This window comes from Sander lucioperca, chromosome 15 (genome assembly GCF_008315115.2).
Source record: "Sander lucioperca isolate FBNREF2018 chromosome 15, SLUC_FBN_1.2, whole genome shotgun sequence".
Classification (NCBI taxonomy): domain Eukaryota; kingdom Metazoa; phylum Chordata; class Actinopteri; order Perciformes; family Percidae; genus Sander; species Sander lucioperca.
The window spans coordinates 27,080,886-27,105,146 of record NC_050187.1 but is presented as its reverse complement, the minus strand read 5'-3'; the positions used below and the strand labels follow the sequence as shown (position 1 = coordinate 27,105,146).

At 39.8% G+C, this 24,261-nt stretch overlaps 1 protein-coding gene and 1 long non-coding RNA gene across 4 annotated transcripts in view; one reads left to right on the top strand and one right to left on the bottom strand.

Annotated features, from left to right (window-relative positions):
• The window catches only part of anapc1 (anaphase promoting complex subunit 1), a 66,698-nt gene that overhangs the window by 27,024 nt on the left and 15,413 nt on the right, over window positions 1–24,261 (bottom strand). For all 3 annotated transcript variants that reach the window (XM_031316016.2, XM_035992257.1, XM_035992258.1), the window contains 19 exons: window positions 20,199–20,254; window positions 19,698–19,829; window positions 19,512–19,586; window positions 18,195–18,296; window positions 17,564–17,733; window positions 16,084–16,175; window positions 15,189–15,337; window positions 12,618–12,696; window positions 12,176–12,212; window positions 11,513–11,586; window positions 11,005–11,183; window positions 9,902–9,988; window positions 9,593–9,732; window positions 9,095–9,213; window positions 8,703–8,833; window positions 8,213–8,353; window positions 4,505–4,657; window positions 2,844–2,925; window positions 608–699 (listed from right to left, as the gene is read on the bottom strand). In XM_031316016.2, the coding sequence (XP_031171876.1) occupies window positions 608–699; window positions 2,844–2,925; window positions 4,505–4,657; window positions 8,213–8,353; window positions 8,703–8,833; window positions 9,095–9,213; window positions 9,593–9,732; window positions 9,902–9,988; window positions 11,005–11,183; window positions 11,513–11,586; window positions 12,176–12,212; window positions 12,618–12,696; window positions 15,189–15,337; window positions 16,084–16,175; window positions 17,564–17,733; window positions 18,195–18,296; window positions 19,512–19,586; window positions 19,698–19,829; window positions 20,199–20,254 (2,090 nt within the window). The remainder of the gene's footprint in view (window positions 1–607; window positions 700–2,843; window positions 2,926–4,504; window positions 4,658–8,212; window positions 8,354–8,702; window positions 8,834–9,094; window positions 9,214–9,592; window positions 9,733–9,901; window positions 9,989–11,004; window positions 11,184–11,512; window positions 11,587–12,175; window positions 12,213–12,617; window positions 12,697–15,188; window positions 15,338–16,083; window positions 16,176–17,563; window positions 17,734–18,194; window positions 18,297–19,511; window positions 19,587–19,697; window positions 19,830–20,198; window positions 20,255–24,261) is intronic.
• Window positions 1,691–21,258, top strand: LOC116061705. The gene is made up of 3 exons (XR_004107783.2): window positions 1,691–2,720; window positions 16,719–16,727; window positions 21,248–21,258. It is a non-coding gene; the product is annotated as an uncharacterized LOC116061705 (long non-coding RNA).

Sequence of the window (24,261 nt, the reverse complement as noted above, 5' to 3'; positions counted from 1 at the left end):
GTGCTTGGCCATCAAGTGGTATTTCAGACTGGATGTGCTGTGATGATAGCTCAGTTCACAACGACAAAACACACAGATCACTTTGGTCTTGTCAATGGAACCATTTGGCAACTTTTTAAAAGTAAACTTTCCATCCAGAATCTTATTGGCATCCATTTCTGCGTCTCGTGCTCGCCATCCACTCAAAACGTAACATTGGCCTACTACTCTTTGGCCGGCTCGCAAGCCCAAACAAGTGTGTGCTGCGTGCCTGTTGTTTTGTTTCCGGTCTAGCTAGATCCGGTGTGGTGTTTGCTAGGCCAAAAAGAACGTTAATCTTGCGATAAAAAAAATTGACGCCGTTAAAATGGGTTTGCGTTAACGGCATTAATAACGCGTTTAACTGACAGCACTAGTTTAATCATAACAGAAGTTATCTCAGAACACTTTACAGATAGAGTAGGTCTAGACCAAACTCTATAATTTACAGAGACCAAACTGAACAATTCAGAGGCGAGGAACCATCCGATATGACAATCCCAGCCCACCTGGAACTTCAAGGAGGTTGAATTAAAATGTTTTTGCAAATATTTATTCGACTAGAAGAGTGTTTTTACGTGCGACTTACCCCCAGACAGACCATGCCCAGAGCTAGTCCAGCAGCTAGTGAATAGGACTCTCGGTCTGTGCAGTACTCCATCTCTGGGCCAGGAGGTCGACCTGAAAGACACACAGAAAAGCCCAAAAACAGCTTTACACCATCTGTCCATTACAGAAAAATGAAAGAAACACTAAAAACAAGGATTTTTTTTGTTAATTTTATTGATGTTTAGGGCTGCAATCAACAATTATTTTCATTATAAGTTAATCTGACAAATAGTTTCTTAATTAATCGATTGACTGGTCTACAAAAATGCTTGTTATACAATATATTTCCCACAGCCCAATGAGATGTATTCAATTTTCTTGTTATTTTCTTGTTTTTTTCATTCTCCTGTCTTTATATTCAGTTTACTATCATAATATGAGAAACAAAAACATAAAATCCTCATATAGAAGCTGGAAACAGTTTGGCATGTTTGCTTGAAAAGTGAGCGTGTCACATACAGTCAGGTCCATAAATATTGGGACATCGACACAATTCTAATCTTTTTGGCTCTATACACCACCACAATGGATTTGAAATGAAACGAACAAGATGTGCTTCAACTGCAGACTTTCAGCTTTAATTTGAGGGTATTTACATCCAAATCAGGTGAACGGTGTAGGAATTACAACAGTTTGTATATGTGCCTCCCACTTTTTAAGGGACCAAAAGTAACGGGACAATTGGCTGCTCAGCTGTTCCATGGCCAGGTGTGTGTTATTCCCTCATTATCCCATTTACAAGGAGCAGATAAAAGGTCCAGAGTTCATTTCAAGTGTGCTATTTGCATTTGGAATCTGTTGCTGTCAACTCTCAATATGAGATCCAAAGAGCTGTCACTATCAGTGAAGCAAGCCATCATTAGGCTGAAAAAACAAAACAAACCCATCAGAGAGATAGCAAAAACATTAGGTGTGGCTAAATCAACTGTTTCGAACATTCTTAAAAAGAAAGAACGCACCGGTGAGCTCAGCAAAAGACCCGGAAGACCACGGAAAACAACTGTGGTGGATGACCGAAGAATTCTTTCCCTGGTGAAGAAAACACCCTTCACAACATTTGGCCAGATCAAGAACACTCTCCAGGAGGTAGGTGTATGTGTGTCAAAGTCAACAATCAAGAGAAGACTTCACCAGAGTGAATACAGAGGGTTCACCACAAGATGTAAACCATTGGTGAGCCTCAAAAACAGGAAGGCCAGATTAGAGTTTGCCAAACAACATCTAAAAAAGCCTTCACAGTTCTGGAACAACATCCTATGGACAGATGAGACCAAGATCAACTTGTACCAGAGTGATGGGAAGAGAAGAGTATGGAGAAGGAAAGGAACTGCTCATGATCCAAAGCATACCACCTCATCAGTGAAGCATGGTGGTAGTAGTGTCATGGCGTGGGCATGTATGGCTGGGAATGGAACTGGTTCTCTTGTATTTATTGATGATGTGACAAAAGCAGCAGGATGAATTCTGAAGTGTTTCGGGCAATATTATCTGCTCATATTCAGCCAAATGCTTCAGAACTCATTGGACGGCGCTTCACAGTGCAGATGGACAATGACCCGAAGCATACTGCGAAAGCAACCAAGGAGTTTTTTAAGGGAAAGAAGTGGAATGTTATGCAATGGCCAAGTCAATCACCTGACCTGAATCCGATTGAGCATGCATTTCACTTGCTGAAGACAAAACTGAAGGGAAAATGCCCCAAGAACAAGCAGGAACTGAAGACAGTTGCAGTAGAGGCCTGGCAGAGCATCACCAGGGATGAAACCCAGCGTCTGGTGATGTCTATGCGTTCCAGACTTCAGGCTGTAATTGACTGCAAAGGATTTGCAACCAAGTATTAAAAAGTGAAAGTTTGATTTATGATTGTTAATCTGTCCCATTACTTTTGGTCCCTTAAAAGGTGGGAGGCACATATACAAACTGTTGTAATTCCTACACCGTTCACCTGATTTGGATGTAAATACCGTCAAATTAAAGCTGAAAGTCTGCAGTTAAAGCACATCTTGTTTGTTTCATTTCAAATCCATTGTGGTGGTGTATAGAGCCAAAAAGATTAGAATTGTGTCGATGTCCCAATATTTATGGACCTGACTGTAGCTGTTTCTCTCTCACACACACACACACACACACACACACACACACACACACACACACACACACACACACACACACACACACACACACACACACACACACACACACACACACACACACACCTATCTCAGATAGCAAGACTTCAGCATTGTGTCTGTGTCCTGTTCCCTGGTACACCAGCCCAATGCCAATTACAGCAGCAACCTGCAGAACAGACAGAGATTAATTGAATGCTTATCATTAAATTGTTGTATTCATTCTTGTAAATATTTGTGACAGTTTGCAGAGCTTAATAAACACAGACACACTAATAGCCGCGTAATTAGTCATATATACACTCACGCACATACAGTATATGTAATCACTTACAGTAAATGCAATTTCACAGTCCACAATAAATATGTTTCCTCAGTGCACCGATACACCGATCCATTCTTATGTAGGGTTGGGTACCGAAACCTGCTTCCACTATGGAACCGGTTCCTACGCAACCGGTAGTACTCGGACCGGATTAGAACGCAAATTTCGGTTCCTCATTTCGGTTCCACTTAATGTGTCGACTGAAATATTTTCCCTCTGTCGCTCCGAAACGGACGTAAAAATATCACACTGACTCTATAGTCTATCGTTAGCTAGCTACCGCAAATGTAGGCTACTTTTAAATGCCGTATTTTTCCTCTGGGCTCACCAAAACGGACATAAAAGCATATTAACCACCCCGAGCCAAGGATACCGAGCGCAGTCGATAAATTTGTGCCTTTCCGTTTATATCTAGCACCACGAATCACAGAGCTTTCCACCGAGCCCGGCCATGGACGAACAGGCGTGGCCCAGCGTGTTCTTCAACAACAACAATAACAACTCTGTTTTACTCGGCGGTGGGAAAGGACCGCTGCCTGATGGCGACGCTGGAGAGGTGGCTAGGGTGCAGGACAGTATCCCGGGGATCTTGCATTTTCTGCAGCACGAATGGGCCCGTTTCGAAGTACAGAGAGCACAATAGGAGGTGGAGCGGGCTGAATTACAGGTGAAAAGCACTACATTTTATGCATACACGGTTATATATTAGTGGCACTACCTGGGCATTGCGCTGCTTTCTTTCTAGTAACTTGCGTTGAGTTTCTGTGTTTGATTGTTCTGGTTACTAGGCTAGCTTGTTAGGAAAGGTAGTAGCTATACTTCTTCTTAAGTGCTTTGATATCTTGAGAGCTGGCAGTGCAGACAGCTTACAACACATAAGCGACTGTGGAATCAGTATGTCTTATTTATGAATCTTATTATACAGGCCTCTTCGACACCATCTGAGAGAGTTTTCTCCTGTGCAGGACATGCCATAAGTCAAGAGAGGTGTTGTATCTTGCCAGAGAAGGCAAATATGGTCATTTTTGGTCAAATATGGTCAGGCAAAAGAACTGCAACAGTTTGAAGCTGGTTTAGTTAGCATATCAACTCAACATTTATTTTGTTGTTACTTGTTAATAGTGTAACTTTTATTTATTGTTAAATTAGTGTAGTTGTGTGTTAGGTGACTTAGGTTTACTTATTATATATTTAAGTACTTTAAAACATTAATATATTGTTAAATTTAAATAATTTTCAATTTAAAATAAAAAAAAACTCTATAAAAGAGCCTTTCTTTGATATCATTTTTCAGTTTTTCAAGAATTGGTTTAGGAATCGGAATCGTTTTAAAAGTACGGTTTCGGCATCGGAATCGTAAAAATCCAAACGGTACCCAACCCTATTCTTATGTAGACATTAAAGTATGCACACTCACTCTTACCTGAACATTGTGTGGTACGTCCAGCTCAGTGGAGGTGGGTGGGAGAAGGGCAGGGATGTGTATGCTAAGGAGGCGGGTAATTGACATGTCCATGGTGCCCAGTTTGGCTGAAGACACGCCCAGAAGGAGCCCAATACTGGTCATCTCATGGCCCTGATGGAACGAAAGTTGGTCAATTTTAGAACTTAAACGTCAGAGGATTTGGGTTGTTAAAGAGTTGGCTAAATTATAAGAATATTCATAAGTTCAAAGCACTATTTTGACACACAAGACAGTGAGTGAACATTTGAAAAGCTGAAATCTTTATTTTTAATAAAATGTATACAGCAAATTACATCAGATGACACAGCGTGATATGTGTCCCTGTGTACTAAATACCTGCTGCAACAAAACAAATTACTTCTAATGTAATCAACTCTAAATGTGAGTCCAACCGGCTTCAACACCAGCTCAGCATGACTGACAGTTTCCATTAGACCCCTGTGGATCACCACCATGTGTGTGTGTGTGTGTGTGTGTGTGTGTGTGTGTGTGTGTGTGTGTGTGTGTGTGTGTGTGTGTGTGTGTGTGTGTGTGTGTGTGTGTGTGTGTGTGTGCGTGCGTGCGTGTTGGTGGTGTGTGTATGTGTGTTTTATAAACACAAAGGCATACCACATTTTATAATACCAACAGTCTGAAATAGGTCATTTATCTATCTATCTATAAAATGCAGGAACGTCGGTCTGTGTGTCTGTCTGTCTGTGTGTTATGCGCATATCTCTCGAACCGTCATTCCAATGGATTTCAAACTTGACAGGTGTCTTGCTAAGGGCACGAGTAAGTGGGGTGCCAAGTGTGACGTTGTTTGGATTAGCAATGCAAAAGCTTTTGCCGCTGGCCACTCCCCCTCTCACACTGCACACTGTTTGAGCTCAGCGCAGGACCAGACACAGAGAGGGTCGAAGAAAGCAGCAGAGCTTTGGCAGCTAAAATGTGAAATACACTTCAGACCCACAAAAATGTGCAAAGTAGCACTACTTTGAATAAACAAACAACAATTCCCGAATTTAAGGACGTTTCAGAATCCCACACATACAAAGCACAACCAGCTACAGACGCTTTACAACAGCGCGGGGTGGGGGGTGTTACAGCCTTTGACTCTTTTCATGCTATTGTATTAAATAGCATGAGCTGGCAGAACATAACATAATCTTGGAGATTATTCCTTCACAGCGCTGTGCAATGTGAGAAAATCTCAGAGCTGAACCGGGCAGACACAGCAGTTTTCATCAGACTCACACATTATGTTTTTTGAAAATTAAACCATGTGAACCAATTCTGGTACAACCTTTTAAATACAATTATGAACTTGAAAATGAGCACTTCAAAGAAATCAACAAAAGTTTAGTTTTGGGACGAACTATTCCTGATTGCTATTCAGTGGCCAGTTTGCTGAGAATATTTATGACTGTTACTGATTAGGGCTGGGTATCGGTACTCGATACCTTTAATAATGCAGTACTACGTAGTATCGAAACTTCTCCAGTCAAGCGATACCTGGCTGCATTCGATTCTTTATTGTACGTAGATCTAGAAAAAAAAGTATATTATACTATGTATGGTTTTGTTCGCAGCCAATCACAGCAAGTGTTCTTCGATTTAATGCAACGTGTAAATTGGCCCACTACCGCAGCAGCAACAACCCATACAGTTTGTGGTGTGGTAAGGTTGAGCACGGTGTATTTGATGTTGGCAGTTTAGCGTGCCGAGATGCCACCAAAACGTTGCCGTAAAATAAAAAGAAATGCATAAAATGCAGGACAATTATTTCAAATGAAGTACTCTATTGGTATCGGTATCACTTTAACGTTACTAGTGATGTAATTTAAAAAAAAAAGGATAGTCAATAGATAGATCAATCACTCCATTTAACAAACTGAGTGGCGTTTTAATTGATTAACCTTACAATTGGTCAATGAGCCCAAACATCCAGCCAATAAATTAATGCCTCAATCAGTCGACAGATTTTAAAGATACAAATTAAAGGTTACCTTTTTTTTTTCCAGCTGAGACTTTATTCTAAAGAAACACATTTATTTTAAATGAACACACAGATGATTCAAACAAACACAGGGATTATAAAGCCACAATTAACAAAAAAAATAAAATTACACTGGTTAAGTTTGCAAAGGGCTGCAACATCCAGGTGAACACACTGAGATGCTGGAGGACGCTACAGGAGGGACACACACACCTCCACCTTCTCTCTAAAACCACAACCATATACAATTCTAATGAAATGATCCAAAGTATGTCAGTTTCTATTTTGCTGTAGTCCAAAAATTATGCTAACAGAAAACCACCAGCTACAAACAAGACGTCACTGTAAGCCACGTTCATGGCTTTCATTTAGACTGAGGGCTGTCTCACACACACACACACACACACACACACACACACACACACACACACACACCTGTCTGTCACATTTTACTGTGAGTGTGCAGCTCTGCAGTGTTTCACACTATTTTATGTGGACTATAAATCAGTGTGTGTTACCCTGAGTTATCTTGCAACGTTTGCAACTTCTGCTAAAGGGCATTTTGACCAACAAAATAACCTTTATGGTCAACTATACAAAACAAGCTGAGCCTTATTAGACAACGGGGAAAAAACATTTGAGAATGGAACACGGAGAATTTAGGAACCAAATTGTTTGTTTTTTTTTAGATTGTGGCATTAATATTTTAATCAAACCATTTTAGGAAGTGGACTTTCTCCAAATTTCAAGTATTTGAAATGTATAAAAACATCCTTAAATTTATTTTATAGAGACATGACTAATAAGTAAAGCTCTTTGATCTTCATGAACTGCAGCTTCAATGTTCATCCTGAATCAATATGGTAACTGAAAATGAATCAATGTTGAACCCATGGATGATACTCTCTGTGTGGATTTGGTGCAATGGTTCCCATACATCTTTAACCATGTAACACTTAAGTTTTAATTAAGCAAAAATAAGATTTGGCTTGCAGCATCCTGTTGTTTTTCTCACTTAAAAGTGGGAAGGACTCATCTTGTTTCAAAGTTCTCATAAGGGCAGAGTTTCGCTTTGACTGTCGCCTGGCTCTAATGCGAGTTTACATCTCTCAGTTACAGTCATCTAGAGAAACATGTGTGTGTGTATGTGTGTGTATGTGTGCGTGTGCGTGTGTGTGTGTGTGTGTGTGTGTGTGTGTGTGTTAATTACAGTAGATAGGTAGCTTTGTATAAACTGTATTTAAGTTCATATTTGTTTGCCTTTCTTGCAAATCTTTGTGTGTGTGTGTGTGTGTGTGTGTGTGTGTGTGTGTGTGTGTGTGTGTGTGTGTGTGTGTGTGTGTGTGTGTGTGTGTGTGTATGTGTATTATAGTAGATGGGTAGCTTTGTATAAACTGTATTTAAGTCCATATTTGTTTGCCTTTCTTGCAAATCTTTGTGACTTGGTGTATTTACTGTGTGTGTATTTTCTGTACTGCAGAAAGAAACAGTAATTAAGCCTGTAAACTGTTGTCTACTGTAAACTGAGCATTACAGTAGAAAGTACCCATTAAACCCAAAATATGTATATGTAGGGTTTTAAATAAAAAATTCCGTGTTAGTTTTGTCTGTGCTGTGAAACTCAAGGTGCGAGACAAATACTGACATAGTTTCTGCACATGTACGCCTTTGTGTGCATATGCGTGTACCTTGGTGAGGTAGTCATGTATGTTTAGCGTGGCCAGCTTGGTGAGGTGTCCGTTGAGGCCCAGGGCCATAAGGAAGCCTGCATACTCATTAGCCAGCTCGGGGCTCTTTGGCTTGTTGTAGGCTATCCAGGCTGAGTCCACCTTACAAAACAAAAACGAAGTCACGTTTATTTGTACAAGAATAAGCAAGGTTTGTCTACTGAAGAGAGAGAACGTTTACAATGCAAATGTGAACAACTGGGACCAGAGTTTCTCAGCTGGTCTCAGTATTTCCGCAAATGCCCTAAATACATTTCATGTCAATACATTTTTCTTGATTATTAGTGGAAATTTCAGCCTGATGGTGACATTAGAAGAAATGTTGCAGCATCAACAAAGAGGGTTTATTATGACAACTATGAGTATGAACAGCTAATTTAATACAGAGTAATCAGCTGCAGGTATGGAAAAATGAACACAAGGCCTGATGGTGCTGTAGTTTCATACTGACCTGTGAAGCAGGCGCTATTTTTAGTCCAGCAGCTACTCCATTATGGAAGCTGGGCCAGCTGGTCATGTTAGGAGGAACATCAATGTTCCCGCTGTTCAGATCTACCATTGTGTTCCTAGGAGGGGCGCGGCCTTGAATAGAAAAACACAAGTACACAATAAAATCAAATAAATACACAAATACAAAAATCCTGACTTTAACAAGATTAAAACCTAATTTTACTTCATGACCAGCAAAATACACTCTGCTATATTTCTTTTAAGTTATCAATTCCCTGACACAACCTGAGGTGCACAGAGAATTCATTCGCAGTCTCCCTGTCCGAAACAAATTTCACTATATTACATATATTTAATGACGTTAATGTGTGTAGTTCAACATTATCACATTACCTGTCAGGTTGAGTTTTGGGACAGGTAAAGGTTCGGTTGGTACAGGGTGATAGGAGAAGAGGGTGAAGAGTCCTCGGCCAACGGGAAGAGCCATGGTCCTCTGACACAACTGCAGAAGTCTGGGGGAGATACAAAGATGTGGACAAAAAGAGAGCAGAGAATTAATACTAAGGAAACATTACAGACTGAGTCAGAAAAGATATATATAATTGACAGGAGGTGTAGGCCACCGTTGATTACAGCAGTCATCCCAATGATTTCTCTGTGTAAAACAGCAAGACAGAGACAAGGACAGAGCTTGAGACAAACAAAAGATGTACACAGCGAAAAAAGAAAAGTCAGTGAAAGACAGACTGATCTGAAACGGTACAACAGATTGACAAAAAATATCAAGGAATGAGAAAAGCGTTGCTTTCATGAGTATCTATGTTCCAAGACCACAGGCAATAAGGACACACACACACACACACACACACACACACACACAGTTATACTCACTTGTTTTCTTTCTCCTCGATGTACTCGTGATCAGAGACCTCTGGTAACTGGACAACACTGACCCGAGCCGGCCGGGAGCTCTGCAGGAGCCTCCTGACCTCCTGGACCCTCAGATCCTGACTCCAGATCAGTCCTGTGACCTGGAGAGGAGAACATATCAAATGTTCACTCACATTGTATTTGCAAAAACAGAACACCTCGGTATAAACAACAAGCCTTCTTTAGATCTCTAATAAAGGTTAGATAAGATTATCTTTAGAATGAAGACAGAACAAAAATGTAAGAGATAATGTTTACTGTGTGTGTCACCTCTTGAATAATGTCCAACATCCCATCTTCCTCCTCATCTGCTTCTGTGGTCGCAGGAGGCTCCAATGAGAGACCTGTACCAACAGACTGGACACACACAAATGATTCACATCTTACATATTCACATACAGCCACAATGGCAGTTTGGGCCATCTTCACTGAATAATGTTTTATCTCAACAACCTTACTGGTTTTAAGATTTATTACAAAGATCAATGTCCATTTATTTGAGTGGAAAATGGCTCCCACAAAAATATTACTGGTATGAAGGCAAAGCACACATCAGAGACTGTCAAAGTTTTATTTTTGAACATGGAATGAGAGATGAATGAATGAATGAGAGTATTGCAGGTACTGACTTTTCCTGTAGCAACGTTTAGAGGCTCTGACACACCAACCCTACGGCCGACCGTTGGCAGAAAAGGCAGTCGGACTGATTTGGCTCCCGTCGGTCCAACAAGTGCCTCGGAACACACCGAAGCAACGGCAACTTGAGCGTACGTTCTGCGCGTGCGTGAGACGTAATACGTCTCCATAACAGCAGGTGGCGCTAATCTGTATTGTCACCCAAAAAATGAGAACCGGAAATGACAAACGCCATAATGGCAGCTCATTCGGAATACGATCTCGAATTTTACGAAAATAGTTCACCGAAACGTGTTTCTGAAAACATTTTAAGCGAGAAATAGGCCATACAGTTGCTGAATCTGTCTGTTTTTATAATCGACAAAGGTCAGTTTGAAAGATTTTCGTCAGATTTTGAGAGGCATTCGTTACGCTCATCCCGCCCGTCATTTCCGGAAAGTGTTTTAACACAAGTGCACTGATTCCCTAGTCAAGGGCTAGCACTCTACCAATCAGATTGGTCATTGAGTCCAACTGCCCACTGGCCGATTCAACAAGTCAAATCGGCTGACGATGGCACGAAAAACACCAAACAGACTCAAGTCACCGACCTCGCCAGACTGTCCGACGGCCGATAATGGGGATGGTGTGTCAGCGCCTTAAAACCACAGCAGCAGCCCTCACAAATATTGCAGGGATTAGTGGAATTTGCATTCACTGTTCTCACAAATTTGGGTGTTAACTTATTTAACACTCACAGCTTTGCCTTTGGCCAGGGTCATCGTGTGGGCTTGTTTAGTCAGATCCTGTCGCCCAATCAGCAGACAGACCTCCTCTGACCAATCAGAACACGGCTGCTCCCGGCAACGGTATATGGCCTCTCTGATGGGCAGAGCCACACCAAAGGGGACTGACTCCAGGTCCTTCAGGGTGAAACCTAAAGCAGCCAAAGGATGAGGGTAGATGTATTATCTGTTTAAACAAGAAGTGGCGTGGCATCCTAATTTAAACTTAAAAACAAATGTGTCACAACAGGTAGAAAATCTACTCCTCCAAATGCAAATATTAACCTCCTTTTGGTCACATGTTGTTTAATGGTGATCAGTAATCAGTACATGTGAACTCATATTATCAAATCACTATAATACATTTTTAAATACTTATAGCGTGAACCAGTGCAGTGTTTATGGGAGGTTAGAGGTTATGGCTGCAGCACACTTTCCTCTGTATAAATAAAAGCTGAAAGAAAAGACCTGCTTGTCTTACCTTCTGATGTGAGCCAGACCACCAGCTGCTCAGCCAGACTCTCACTGGAAAACTTAACATTGACACTGCTCTGTCTAGAATAAATGCACATGAATTTTAGTTACAACAATGGATTGCTGACTATCAAAATCAAATGAAAAGCAAAACATGTAATAAACATGGAATTTGATACGAAGAAACAGTAGTTATCAAAATTAAAATTGTCCACATTTTCACACTGTTCCACTGATCTACAGGTGGCAGTAATGCACCAAGAAACTCAGTAATGCACCCCAAAAGGCATGAAGGAGAAGACTGCTAGCTAACACGTGTGTAAACAATACAGGTTTCAAAATGTAAAAAAGGGCTTAACAAATGTTTGAAGAGGAAATGAATACATTCAACGTGTTTGTTAGACCTCAAGGCTACACACCATGTGTTTTGGTTTGCAAGAAAACACACTTTGCAAGAAAACATCCACAGGACACCATTACAATTTTAGTTAATGTATGTATGTATGCTTTTTTAAATTATAATGGTGTATTTTGTAGAATATATATGATGCAAATAAACTCAAGGCCCATATTTACAGTGATATTAAAAAAAAACATGTTCTTACTTTAGCTGCTCTAAAAACAACTAAAATCATAAAGCTCTTCTTCTCATTGTTGTGAGTTGAATTACCTTCTGTAGTGCGGTTCACTGGCATAGGACTTCTGGCCTAAGAAAGTGGAGGATGAGAGAGGAAGATAGCAGGAGAAAAAAGTCAATGGGTTTATTAATTTGCTCTCCTATTTGTGAGATGTCAAATAATGATCATCATATTTTCCTGAAGCAAATTGTGCAACCCTCAACTGTATTAAATCCTTTTCAAACCTTTACTGATTGGTTGCTAAAATGTGAGAATGAGCACTTAAATCACAGGTTAAATGAAGGTGACATTTTGTTCCTGGTGAGTGGAGGACTGCATTATGTGGCAGACATAATAAATGTTCACATGCACGTATACACAATCACAATCAAAAGGTTTCAGTCGGAAACAACATCCCAGGATGCAATCAAAGACAAGTAAAATAATCTTTAAGGGTAGACAGACACACACACACACACACACACACACACACACCTGGAGAGAGCTTGGCCAGGTACTTTGATACATCTGATGAAGTTGCATTTTCATCTCCAATAATGTAGAGAGCATAACTCTGAGAGAAGAGAAGAACAGAAACAAAGAGAAAGAAGAGAGACAAAGGTAAATACTAGAAAGCAAAACAAGAACTGGCATAATTTGTACCTTGACTTCATAATATAAGAGTTGCATCAACACGATTTTTGAAACTACATTACAATTTTCGGTGGTTAATGTTTACATTTTTTAAAAGTAATACAATGAATTTGAGAATTAAATATCACTACAGTTGAGGCCTCTGTGTGAACTTAGATGACCTGATGACTGAAGAGGACTGAAGATCCTGAGAGCATAGAACATATTTAACTCAAGAGGCATTTAGAAATATAGGGAGGTGAACCAGAGGGCTAGCTCATTAAAAATGTTCACTATAATAGCATTACACTTCCTACTGCAGATCCCGGCAGACATTACATTTGTCACAATATGAACCAGCATAGTGTTAGGAGGAACCGTACAAGGGTAAAAACAAAAGCTAGAGCTAGTAACCAAAGCCTATAGTACATGTTGACATGTAATACATGTTGACGTGCTGTACATACACACAGTAGTGAGTAAACAAGACTTAAGAAAGAACCTGTCTGTCTTTTTTTTTTATCATTGCCAGTCTGTCTAGTACTCCGTATTCAAGAATTTAAATTTAATTGAACATTTACATAGCTGATGTTAAATGATATAATGGGCAGAACAGGGGTCAGTTCACAAACATATTTTGGACTGGTCTGTAGTGTTAGGCCAGCCTTCCTTTTTCTCTTAGATTAATCTAATTAGTTAGACAGTTTCACAAAATCAATAATGACTGACTTATTTTAAAACGTATAAAGTTAGCCACCCTATCCCCAGAGCTAACTCTTAAATAAGAGCCATGTTTCCATGGTAACAACCAGTGACACCTGCTGACCAGCGGTAGCAAATAACAAAAGAGGAAAACATGGCTCAACATTTTTTTTTTTTACAAATTTGGGGAGCAAGTAATGAGAAGGGGAAGGTTTTTTTTAGAGAGTGCAGTAACCTATTTGAAATATTTAGCATAATAACATCTGAAAGAAACTTAACAGGATATTTATTTAACAAAACTACAATAAAACCCAACAGTGTGAGCTTCACCATTTTTGTTTTCACTGTAGGGTTACTATATTAAAAAGTCAGATTTTTCTGTTTGTCCACTCCCCCATTTCAAGTTTCATCAAGGTCATTTCTAGCCTTTTTAAAAGATCTTCAAAATGTGTGTTAGAATTAGCCTGGTGCCCGATCTCTGAATCACTGTTTACATCTCTGATTTGTTCAGCGATTTTAATAGAATGAATGAAGTAAAACTAAATGGCCAGTAAATCTGATTATTAGTCTAGACAACAATTGCAGACCCATGAAAATGTACGTCCGCATGACTGAACAGATTTGTCGCTATAGACATTTTCATTTTAAATTTATGACGGGAAATGAGAAAGAACTATTCATGCCCTCAGTAAGGGTAATATGACGCATATGTTTTTAAGGACCTTTTCACTTTCTGATCTGTACTGTCTATATGTACATATGCATCTACGCTATCTATGTCTAGATGTTTCTCTGATCTGTCTCTGTCTGTCTCATAGTCATCACCTCCGTCATCCTCTCGAGAAACAATGGCAGCTGGAAAGGAGACTTGTTTTCAAGTGCCCTTCCTTTCTTGATAAGTAAAGGTTGAATCCATCAGCACAACACACAAACACACACACGCGCACGTGCACACGCGCACATCCAGGTGTAATTGCTCTTAATGTTCAGAAAAAGAAACAGACATGCTACACAAATTAATTATCTGACTGTGCCTGAATCAAAGCTGAACTCTCTACCCTTACTCTCTCTCCCTCTCTCTAACACACACACTTATCAGAAAGCATGGGAGCAGGTGGAAAATCAAGTTTAAAAAGACAGACATGTGGTGCACTGGTAGCTCACTTGGTTGAGTGTGCGCCCCATGTACCTAGGCTCATTCCTTACCGCAGCGGCCTGGGTTCGATTCCAACCCGCGGCCCTTTGCTGCATGTTGCCCCCCCTCTCTCCTCCTTTCCTGTCTACAGCTGTCCTATCAATTAAAGGTAAAAAAGCCCCCAAAAAAGAACACAGACAGAACCTTGTCAAAGAACAAAACACATGACATTAGACATCACTACAGCCCTCTAATACCGTAATTTATGATAAATCTGCTCTTATGAAAGTCAAGTTGCACAAATTGAAAATTTTACATAACCTTTCAACTACAGCTGCAATTCCTCACTCCCTGTGACGTGTAATAAAAAAATGCTTTTTAAGTTGATCTTGTCTCAAAAGCTAGGAAAACAAGGCAAGATGGATTTATTACTAATTACTAGGAATGCACTGAATCCAGGATTCGGGTTCGGCCGAACATTGGGCTTTTTCCCCTGGAATGTCAGGCCAACCTGCTACACTGTGCGTGCTCTGCATGGATTCACCACAGTGACTTGGTTTTGGTCACACATTTAAAGGTTACAAAATAAAGCTTACCAAAACCAGCAGCCTGGTCCTCTGAGAGATGCCAGGCAGGCAGGGGAAAGGCGGGTTCTCCTCCCCTCTCAGACAGCTACTGAGCCAGCTGAGCACACATGGAGGCTCTGCCCTTAGGAAGGACGGACGCTGCATCTGACCAATCAGAGCTGAGGAAAAATATTTTTAGTACAGAAAGACAATAGCCCCTGCAATAAATACAACCTTTGTAACACTCATGATGTTCAGAGACAATTAAAGGTGTTCAACTTAATGACCATTTTTTGAGACAGGTGTCAAGATAAACAGTGATTTAGGGCTGGGTATCGTTCATAAATATTTGATACCGGTGCCGATACCAATACCGTGACTTCGATACAATACTTTTTTTTTTTTTATAAAACAAAAAGAAATTAGAGTTTTTCCTGCATGCCTCTGCGACATGTAACATTTGCCAATCGCACACATTATTAGATCTTGGTAGAAGCATGCTGCATGCTTATTGGCTCACTGATGCTGATGAGATTTACTCCTTAGGTATTGAAATTGGGTATTGAATGACCAGGCATTTTTCGATACTCAATACTTTAGAGGCAATTCGGTCGGTGCCTACAAAGTATTGAATTCAGTACCTAGCCCTACAGTTGTTACAAGTTGAATTTCACGAGTAGTGACTGATATGCACTTAAAAAGATATTCCTGTTTAGTGCCTTTCTTGTTATTCTGTCCAAACCCTGTGTATATTTACCATTTAAGAATGCTACTACAAGAAACCCCAGACATACAAAGGAACAATTGAGACTGGTAGAGACGACCTTTATCAGCAGCAGGCCCTCCTGCGCTCTCTATTTGACTACAACAGGTCTTGTCTGTTTCCTGACTTGATACCATTATTAGGCTATGAAATGGGTCTTACCATGGTCTATGACGCAGCTCTCTGTGAAGCCACTAATTAATGAGGGGTAGTCTCTCCAGTAGAGATCCACATACTCATCCAACTGGAGGTCTCTGCAAACAAAAACAAAAAGGGTTATAACATATATTAATATTCTTTTAAGCAACATGAACACATTGTACCTGACAAATCTTTTATCACTGGGGTATTAAGTCTGCCTTGTAACAGGTCTTTAATAGTGCCCAGCTCTGAACAACTGGACACCAAATTGCTGCAGTACCTTGAATCAAATCTAAAAATGGCTCCACATTCTCAAAGAGACGGTGTTTTGAGCAGTAATTAAACTCATGCTCTAACAGCTGTGAGTCATTACCGTTCTGATTACATCAGATCAATAGTTTTTAATCCCAGTACCAAACCCCGACTCCCACACCATTTTCAGCTGTGTGTGTGTGTGTGTGTGTGTGTGTGTGTGTGTGTGTGTGTGTGTGTGTTACATTATACAGTGGGAAATAGTTTGTAAAATGTATGTAAGAACTGTGTATGCCTGTAAAACTAATCATTAATCTTAGTCATTTATTACTTCTGCTTTCAGCCTTCTCAATTCCTATTTCTTCTCCGTGTTTCTGTACGGCAATCATTATGTGTCTTTTTAGGTATTTACAGTCATTTATTTATGTATTTATCACCAATTCCATATGTATATAAGCATGTTTTATAAGCTACAGCCTTCGATTGTTTGTAGTTTTGTGTTTGATGTTGATGCACACAATAGCTAGGGATTACAGGGATAAATAAAGTTGTATTGAAGTGAATGTAGAACCACTGATTAAACGGCATTTCCATGATAACAAATGATATTGTAAACATTTCCAGTCCAGGGAAAAACAAAAAAGGTAAAATTCTTCAAATTGACCTAAATCAACGTTTATTGAGATTTATTTTAAAAATACCTCATCATAAAATGGTAATATAGGATGTGTGAAGAGGATTAAAACCAATAAATCAATCACAAAAAAACAATCAGGATCATCATGTCAGTATTAACCAGTTGGTCTGGTAAAGCATAAGGGGTGTAAAAATGTGTACCATACTTCACACAGCCCACACACTAACCAACACAGGCCAATTACTCAGAAGAGCGCTTTACTCTCCCACTCAACCTATTCTGTTATTGTCATTGTCAGCAGTCACAACGATCACTTGACAACCTTTTGCCGTTTATTTCTCAGTACACATCGCTAAAGAGCCTTGATTGCGCACACACTTTCCCTGAAAACAATGACATGTTTTCTTTTCTTTTGATGGCTAAATGTGGTTGGATGAAAAGTAGACCAGGTTCTGTTTGTTGTGATAAATGGCATATATAGCACAGATAAATGTCTATTCTCTATTTTCTAACCTTTAGGTATTAAAGCAACAATGTTCTGGTGTTTCACACTCATTCTGTTTTATGTGAGCAACACACACACAAACACACACACACACACACACACATTACCTGGCCAGCTGTTGCAGCAGACAGACCAGTGATGAGGCTCTTGCTCTCTGCAGCTCATCCAGCTGCAGCTCCTGATAGAGCAGATGGAGAACGTAGAAAAGAGCAGGAATGTGAGGGAAGAGAGGAGCTGAACTGTCCAGCTTCAGAGATGGACTAGAGGGAGAGGACATCTAGGGCAAAGAAAGGAGAGAAAAGGGAAAACAAGTTAAAATAGTGATGGAACAAGGCAAAGAACAGTGTACATACAATTTTACAGGGGAGATTGTTGTTATTGTATGATGAAGCAGCAAATTTGTACTAAATTGACTGTGTTAAAACACAAAAAGGCTAATACAATTTTAACTAAGACATGCTCAGCTCTGTCAGATGAGTTCTAGTACCCCTTAACCAGCACCGCCAGTCATGTTCCAAATGTGTTCTTTTGTATTGATTTATATTTAACTCGGTTAATTATATATAAGTTCACCTGGTTGAGCGTGCGCCCCATGTACTAAGGCAGTCCTTTGCTGCATGTCATCCCCCTCTCTCACCCACTTTCCTATCTTCAGCTGTCCTATCCATTAAAGGCCAATATTTTTTTTTAATATAAAGACCTAGCGATCCTGGAATTGTTAAAGAATGAGTTACTTACAGAAGGTAGGCCCACAGTTTCAGTGGCGAGAGTATTGTTGTAGCAAACAGGTTGGGAATTCATCTGGCGGTGGTAAAGAGACCCCAACAAGTAGTCCAAGTCCTACAGAGAAAGGAGACAAAGACAGAGCACAGCATAAGGATCTCCAAGACATATTCTTTGATGGATAAAAAGGCAGCATGTGTTAGGGGCAAAATAATTGGAAGATTTAGAATGCTGCATTGTTGTTTAAATAGACATTGCAATAAATCTTATTAGTGTCCTTTTTGTCAGTTTTGTGTATTAATTGTGGCTGTAAAACCATCACCACATCTTGGAAGGGTCACAGGCTGGCAGGGTCAACAGCATGCTTCAGTTTAATCATGCTCATGCAGTTCCTCAGGTTAAACACACGCGCATGTGTATTTGTGTGTGTGTGTGTGTGTGTGTGTGTGTGTGTGTGTGTGCATGCATATGTGAGTGTGTGCACGCATTTAAGCCTTAGGACAGACTACAGGTTATTTTATCCATTATGTGACACATTTTTCAGACACACATTGAAACTGTCCCCTGGGTGAATTGGGTTTATCTAGTGTTGGGCTTTCCCTTTGTCCAAAACTGTTGGTAGGGTGAAAATTGTTTGGCTGTGATTTTTTAAGTTCATTTTCCCACCCACATGGAATCATGAACGCTAAATGACTTTTCTGATTGGCTTGCGGTGCCACAAGGAGAGGACGCACATTTGTTTCAGTGTGTATTTTTAATTGTATAGCTATATTAAATGTTTCAGGTTCTCATTTCCTACGTTAGGGAACTGCTATAAACACAAAACGTGTTGCTGGCATTAATATTCTTCAAAACCTAGAAACATACAATACACTTTTAAATAGCTCAAACTACGATTCAAAAAATGATTTCCAGGATGTTCCTAAAACCTTTCAAAGATAAAGTTAATTTTCTATTACTATTAAAAGGTCTGGAAAACTTTACCTTGATGCTAGAATAAAAATATTATTTTCATTAATATGCCTAAAATCATCTAGATATTAGTTTGAAATCAGTATTAAAAAAATCTAATTACTTTACCAAAAATATTATAGTTAGTATTTTTATCTTGTTTTATTGTGTTTGCTCCAAATGCAATGATGTAGATCAAGATCAAGGTTAACTGTATTGTCCCACAGAGTGGGAAATCTGTCTTGGGCTTTACCGTCCACAAACGTGTAATATCCTTTGGAGATGACAAGTCTACAAGTTCTCTTAAACTGGACATCAGGTGATTGGCGCCAATTGTGCCACAAACATCACAACAGAATAGATCATGCAATCGTCACACACCTCGTCAGAGCCTCCATCAGAGGGACGGGCCTTCTTAGCTGCAATCACTGGAGAGAGAGGCACTTCAAAATGCAGCTGTGAAAAACAGGGGGGGGGGGGGGGAAGAAGTACAGAGAGCAAGGTCAATACATGTGAATTAGTGTTAAAATAACAATACAATAGAAAACACTTCTACAGTTGACTGACGTTTCGTGTCCACGCCAGACGCTCAGTGTTGTAGCCCATCAGCGTCATGAAACAGGTGACAAACAGGTTCCACTCTGCATGTGAACTGGGACCACCCGGAGCGTTGTAGATGTTGTACCACTTCACCAATACCTGCACAGCAACATGTAAACATTTTTGATTAAATAAGCCAACTTGGAATGAAATGCAAGTTTCTCCATTATCACAAAACATTTTTACTCCAGCAAAGGAAAATGTTTATATCAATTTACATTTATGAGAACGATGACAATGCATTTGTCAACCAAAATAGTGATGTAGGCTTGGCATGATGGTTACATTTTATGGCAGACAGAACATCTGGTTACACTGTAACATTGGTTCTCTGAGTGTAGTCTTCCTGCACACGGTTACATATTCCATACGTAAAGGTTTTAGACTTTACTGGCCAATAAATAATGCCACGCCAGCACAGGTTTGTTTTGTAGTGTTTTACCAGAATGAACCAGCGGTTCTACAAACCTTCATGGCAGCTTCCTTGGGCAGGATGAAATGAATCGCCTGAAGGCATTTCCTCACTGAAATAAATCAGAGGAGAAAAGGGACATAAAAAGGTGAAAATGGAGAAATGCAAGTTTGAGAGATATGGCAGTGGAAAAGGACAGACATTTAAAAAAAGAAGGGTTTTCTCTTTTTTTGCAATAAATAAAGTTATTCTTGACAATAATGTTTTTTGAGAGTTAATAAGTGATATGTAAGAAGTAATATGCTCAATTTGGAAATAAAAAAAAAAAACATTTCATATCAGTAAAATATAAAAGATCTATCAAAACCAAACTAAGTCTTTAAGTTTAAACTAAGTTTTAACTTAAAGTGCTCATATTATGGTCATTTTCAGGTTCATAATTGTATTTAGAGGTTTTACCAGAATAGGTTTATGTGGTTTAATTTTCAGAAAACACCATATATTTGTTGTACTGCACATTGCTGCAGCTCCTCTTTTCACCCTGTGTGTTGAGCTCTCTGTTTTAGCTACAGAGTGAGGCATCGCACTTCTGTACCATCTTTGTTGGGAGTCACACATGCGCAGTAATGCCGCGTCCTATTTACCTCGCAACTCGTTTTTTACGAGGTCAAAGTCGTAAACACGCCCCCTGACCTCGTATTTACGAGCTCGGAACTCGTACAACCTCGCAGTAGCGTGAGTTCAAAATCCAACATGGCTGCCCCCTGTATCAACAGTTGTGAAAGCTACAGTAACATAAAGTTATAAGCACTTATGTCTTATTTGTGTCTCACTAAATCAGTCGTTCACACAGGCATGTTCAACTTCTATCTGTGGACATGTTGTTACGTTGTTTGCATGCACAAAAAACGGCGTAATGCGTTGTTATCAACTGGTTGCTAACAATAGCTAACCGGGCTAGAGCTAATGAAAACAATGAAAATCCAACTTTTAAATAGAACGCATTCAACTTGGGTATGACGTCATTCCCAGTTGCGGCTTCCGAGTTCCAAAGTAAATAGAACGCGGCATTAGTACTGCTAGCTTGTCAGTTGCAGAGCATGAGGGAGTGCCATGCTAGCAGCTAGGCAAGCATTAAAATGTGTGTTACAAAGTGACGCACGTTCGTCACGGAAGTAAAGGCTTGACTACAATAGAGCTGTTTGGAGCAGTTTGTGAACAGTGTTTACTCTGGAAGATGGTAAGTAAAGCCAAAAAGCATAATATGAGCACTTTAAGGACCATAATGGGGTGCCTGGTGGCCTGGGGGTTTAGGACGGCGACCATTAATTGAGCTTGTTGTCATTTTTTAACAGTTGACTTTTTTTATATTTATTCCAAATGATAAATACCCCAATTTGGAACAAAATGATTTATATGAAAAATATGTTTCAAGTTCACTCAATTCAAAGTTTTTTTCGTCTCAACTAGAGTTGAATAGCTACTGGAGAATATGATCTGCTATCATTTACTGAAACCTCATAAACAATAACATGCAACTTTCGTGGCTACTACTACAGTCCAATCTTGAAATACTTTTTGCAGTATTATAGCTGCATTAATTTTTGAGCTGCAATTTATAATCTTAAAATGACAGAAAAAAGAGGTAGCCACAACTGGACTTTATCCTCCTGATCTCCTCAAATCGACACTTATGAAGAGGAACACCGTGTGCTGAGTTATTTAAAAAAAAAAAAAGAGCATACGCAAACATTCTGATCTGCTTTCAAATCAACCACGAATGTGATATTATTCATTACAGAGTTGATATTTAAAGATGTCTTGGGACCACATAAGACTTTAAATACCAAGTCTAATCAAGTGAATCAAGTAACGGCAAAAGGTTGCTAGTTTGGATCTCTGGACCAGTAGAGAAAACTCAGATACCTGGTTTGAGAAAGAGTTTAAGTAATTTTCAACAAATGCAGAATGCACATAACAACTGAAACAGAAGAGCATAGAGCTCTCTCTACTTATGTGTTTCCACCATCAGCCTTAGTTGAATGAATAGAACTTTAAAAATAACATTTCCTTCATTTTAACAGAACTGCTTTTTTTTCTGATGATCTGCATCCTGTTGTGACATGTTTTGGCCTCTTCTCCTTAACATCAGAAAACAAAAAAAGGAAATTAAAAAAGAACCAACAATACAACAGTAGTTAGTGTTACTGTGTCTCCTAACAACTCTGACCAATCAGATTCCTAATCAACGTCACCAGGCTATCTTAATTGGACATCCAGAGTGGAAAAGGTCAGGGAAGAGGTGGATAAATGCCATTTCATTAGAGGAAGAAAGCCTTGTCTGTAAGATCGATTACTAAATAATGGGCAACGCATGGCAAAGACACAGAGGTAGACACACACACAAGGCAGATAAAATTATACCCACACCTTAGTGGTGCTTTTTTTTTTTTTTTTTTTTAAAAAGGGTAAGCTTTAACAAAAGCTAGAGGAGATTAAGAAACTTGAAGGTTCATGGTCAGAGCAGATGTTGAGATCTGAGCAGACCCAGGGACCCAGTAGTGGTAAACAAAATAAAAAATAAACTAGTAGACCTCTGCTTTAATTGGTTTGAAAATAAAATTGATTGTCAGTGTTATGCATATTAATTATTCCTTCCACCAGTTAATTTTTGCTTAGGAGATATAAAACCAAAGTGAAAACAAAGCTTTTTGGCCAGTGTCTCTAGTAACAAGTCATTTCCAAGAACTTCAATTTCTGTAGAAGTTTCTGCAACAGAAAAATGCATACGAAATTATCTGCAGCACGCCTCACTTATGCGTTTCCACCGTCAGCCTTAGTTGAATGAATAGAACTTTAAAAATAACATTTCGGTTAAAGTTAAAGCTTTACTGCGTAACTTTTTGATATTGATGAACGTCGTCTGTTACATTGAAGCCATTGCCAAATGACTTGCCACAAAGCTAATTAAGACTACCAGCTCCACACAACTCTCTCTGTATTTCTCAGTACTAGTGCAGTGCCCGTTTGGAACGGGCGATTGCTTGGCCTGTGGTATTGCTGCTTGTAGAATTCATCAAAACCAAATTGTACAGAAGGACCCCAAACCACTTAATATGCAACTCCACTGTATAGCCTATACTGACTTACAGTGTAGGCTACGTCTACATCAGAGGAAGATGTTGTACTACTGTATTTACCTGACAGAGAATGCTGCAGATTCAGAATGTAATCACAAAATATCACAATGACAATGTGGAGTAATCAGACATTAGCGTCATGGACTCATGGCAGTGCGCTACCCACCCGGCCCGTTATGAACGCTAATCAGCACATATCTGCGTTCATCAACCACCAGAACCGCACTGCATTGCACCGCTATGTGAAGGAATAATCTCCAAGATTAGGCTACATTATGTTCTGTCAGCTCACAGCAATTTAATATAATCGCAGGAAAATAGTCCCCCCGCTGTTCTAAAGCGTTGCATGTGGCGTCTGCTGATGTGCAGGTTACCTTCCCCCCAAACACGGACACACATACAGATACGTCTCGCTTTATAAGATAGATAGCTTGCCTATAAGTGGCATCACGCTCTGTCTGCACTTGTTGTGTGGTTGTGCCTTGCATGTGTGGGATTCTGATACGTCCTTACATTCGGGAATTGTCGTTTGTTTATTCAAAGTCAAAGACAGTCCAAAGTAGTGCAACTTTGCACATTTTTGTGGGTCTGAGGTGTATGCCACATTGTAGCTGCCAAAGCTCCGCTGCTCTCTGTCTCTGGTCCTCAGGGTGAGAGGGGGAGTGGCCAGCGGCTAGAGCGGCAAAAGCCAATGTGTGCTTCTTTTAGCGATATAAATTTAACGATGTCTTTTGCATTTATAATCCAAACAACGTCAAACTTGGCACTGCACTTACTCCTGCCCGTAGCAAGACACCTGTCAAGTTTGAAATCCATTGGACTAACGGTTCGAGAGATATTCGCATAGCACACAGACAGACAGACAGACTGACAGAAAGACGTTCCTGCAATTTATAGAGAGATGGCTATGTTCAGAAGATTGTGGCGTCCTCATGGGGACGGCATAAACTACGCACTATAGCTTTAAATATAAAAACGA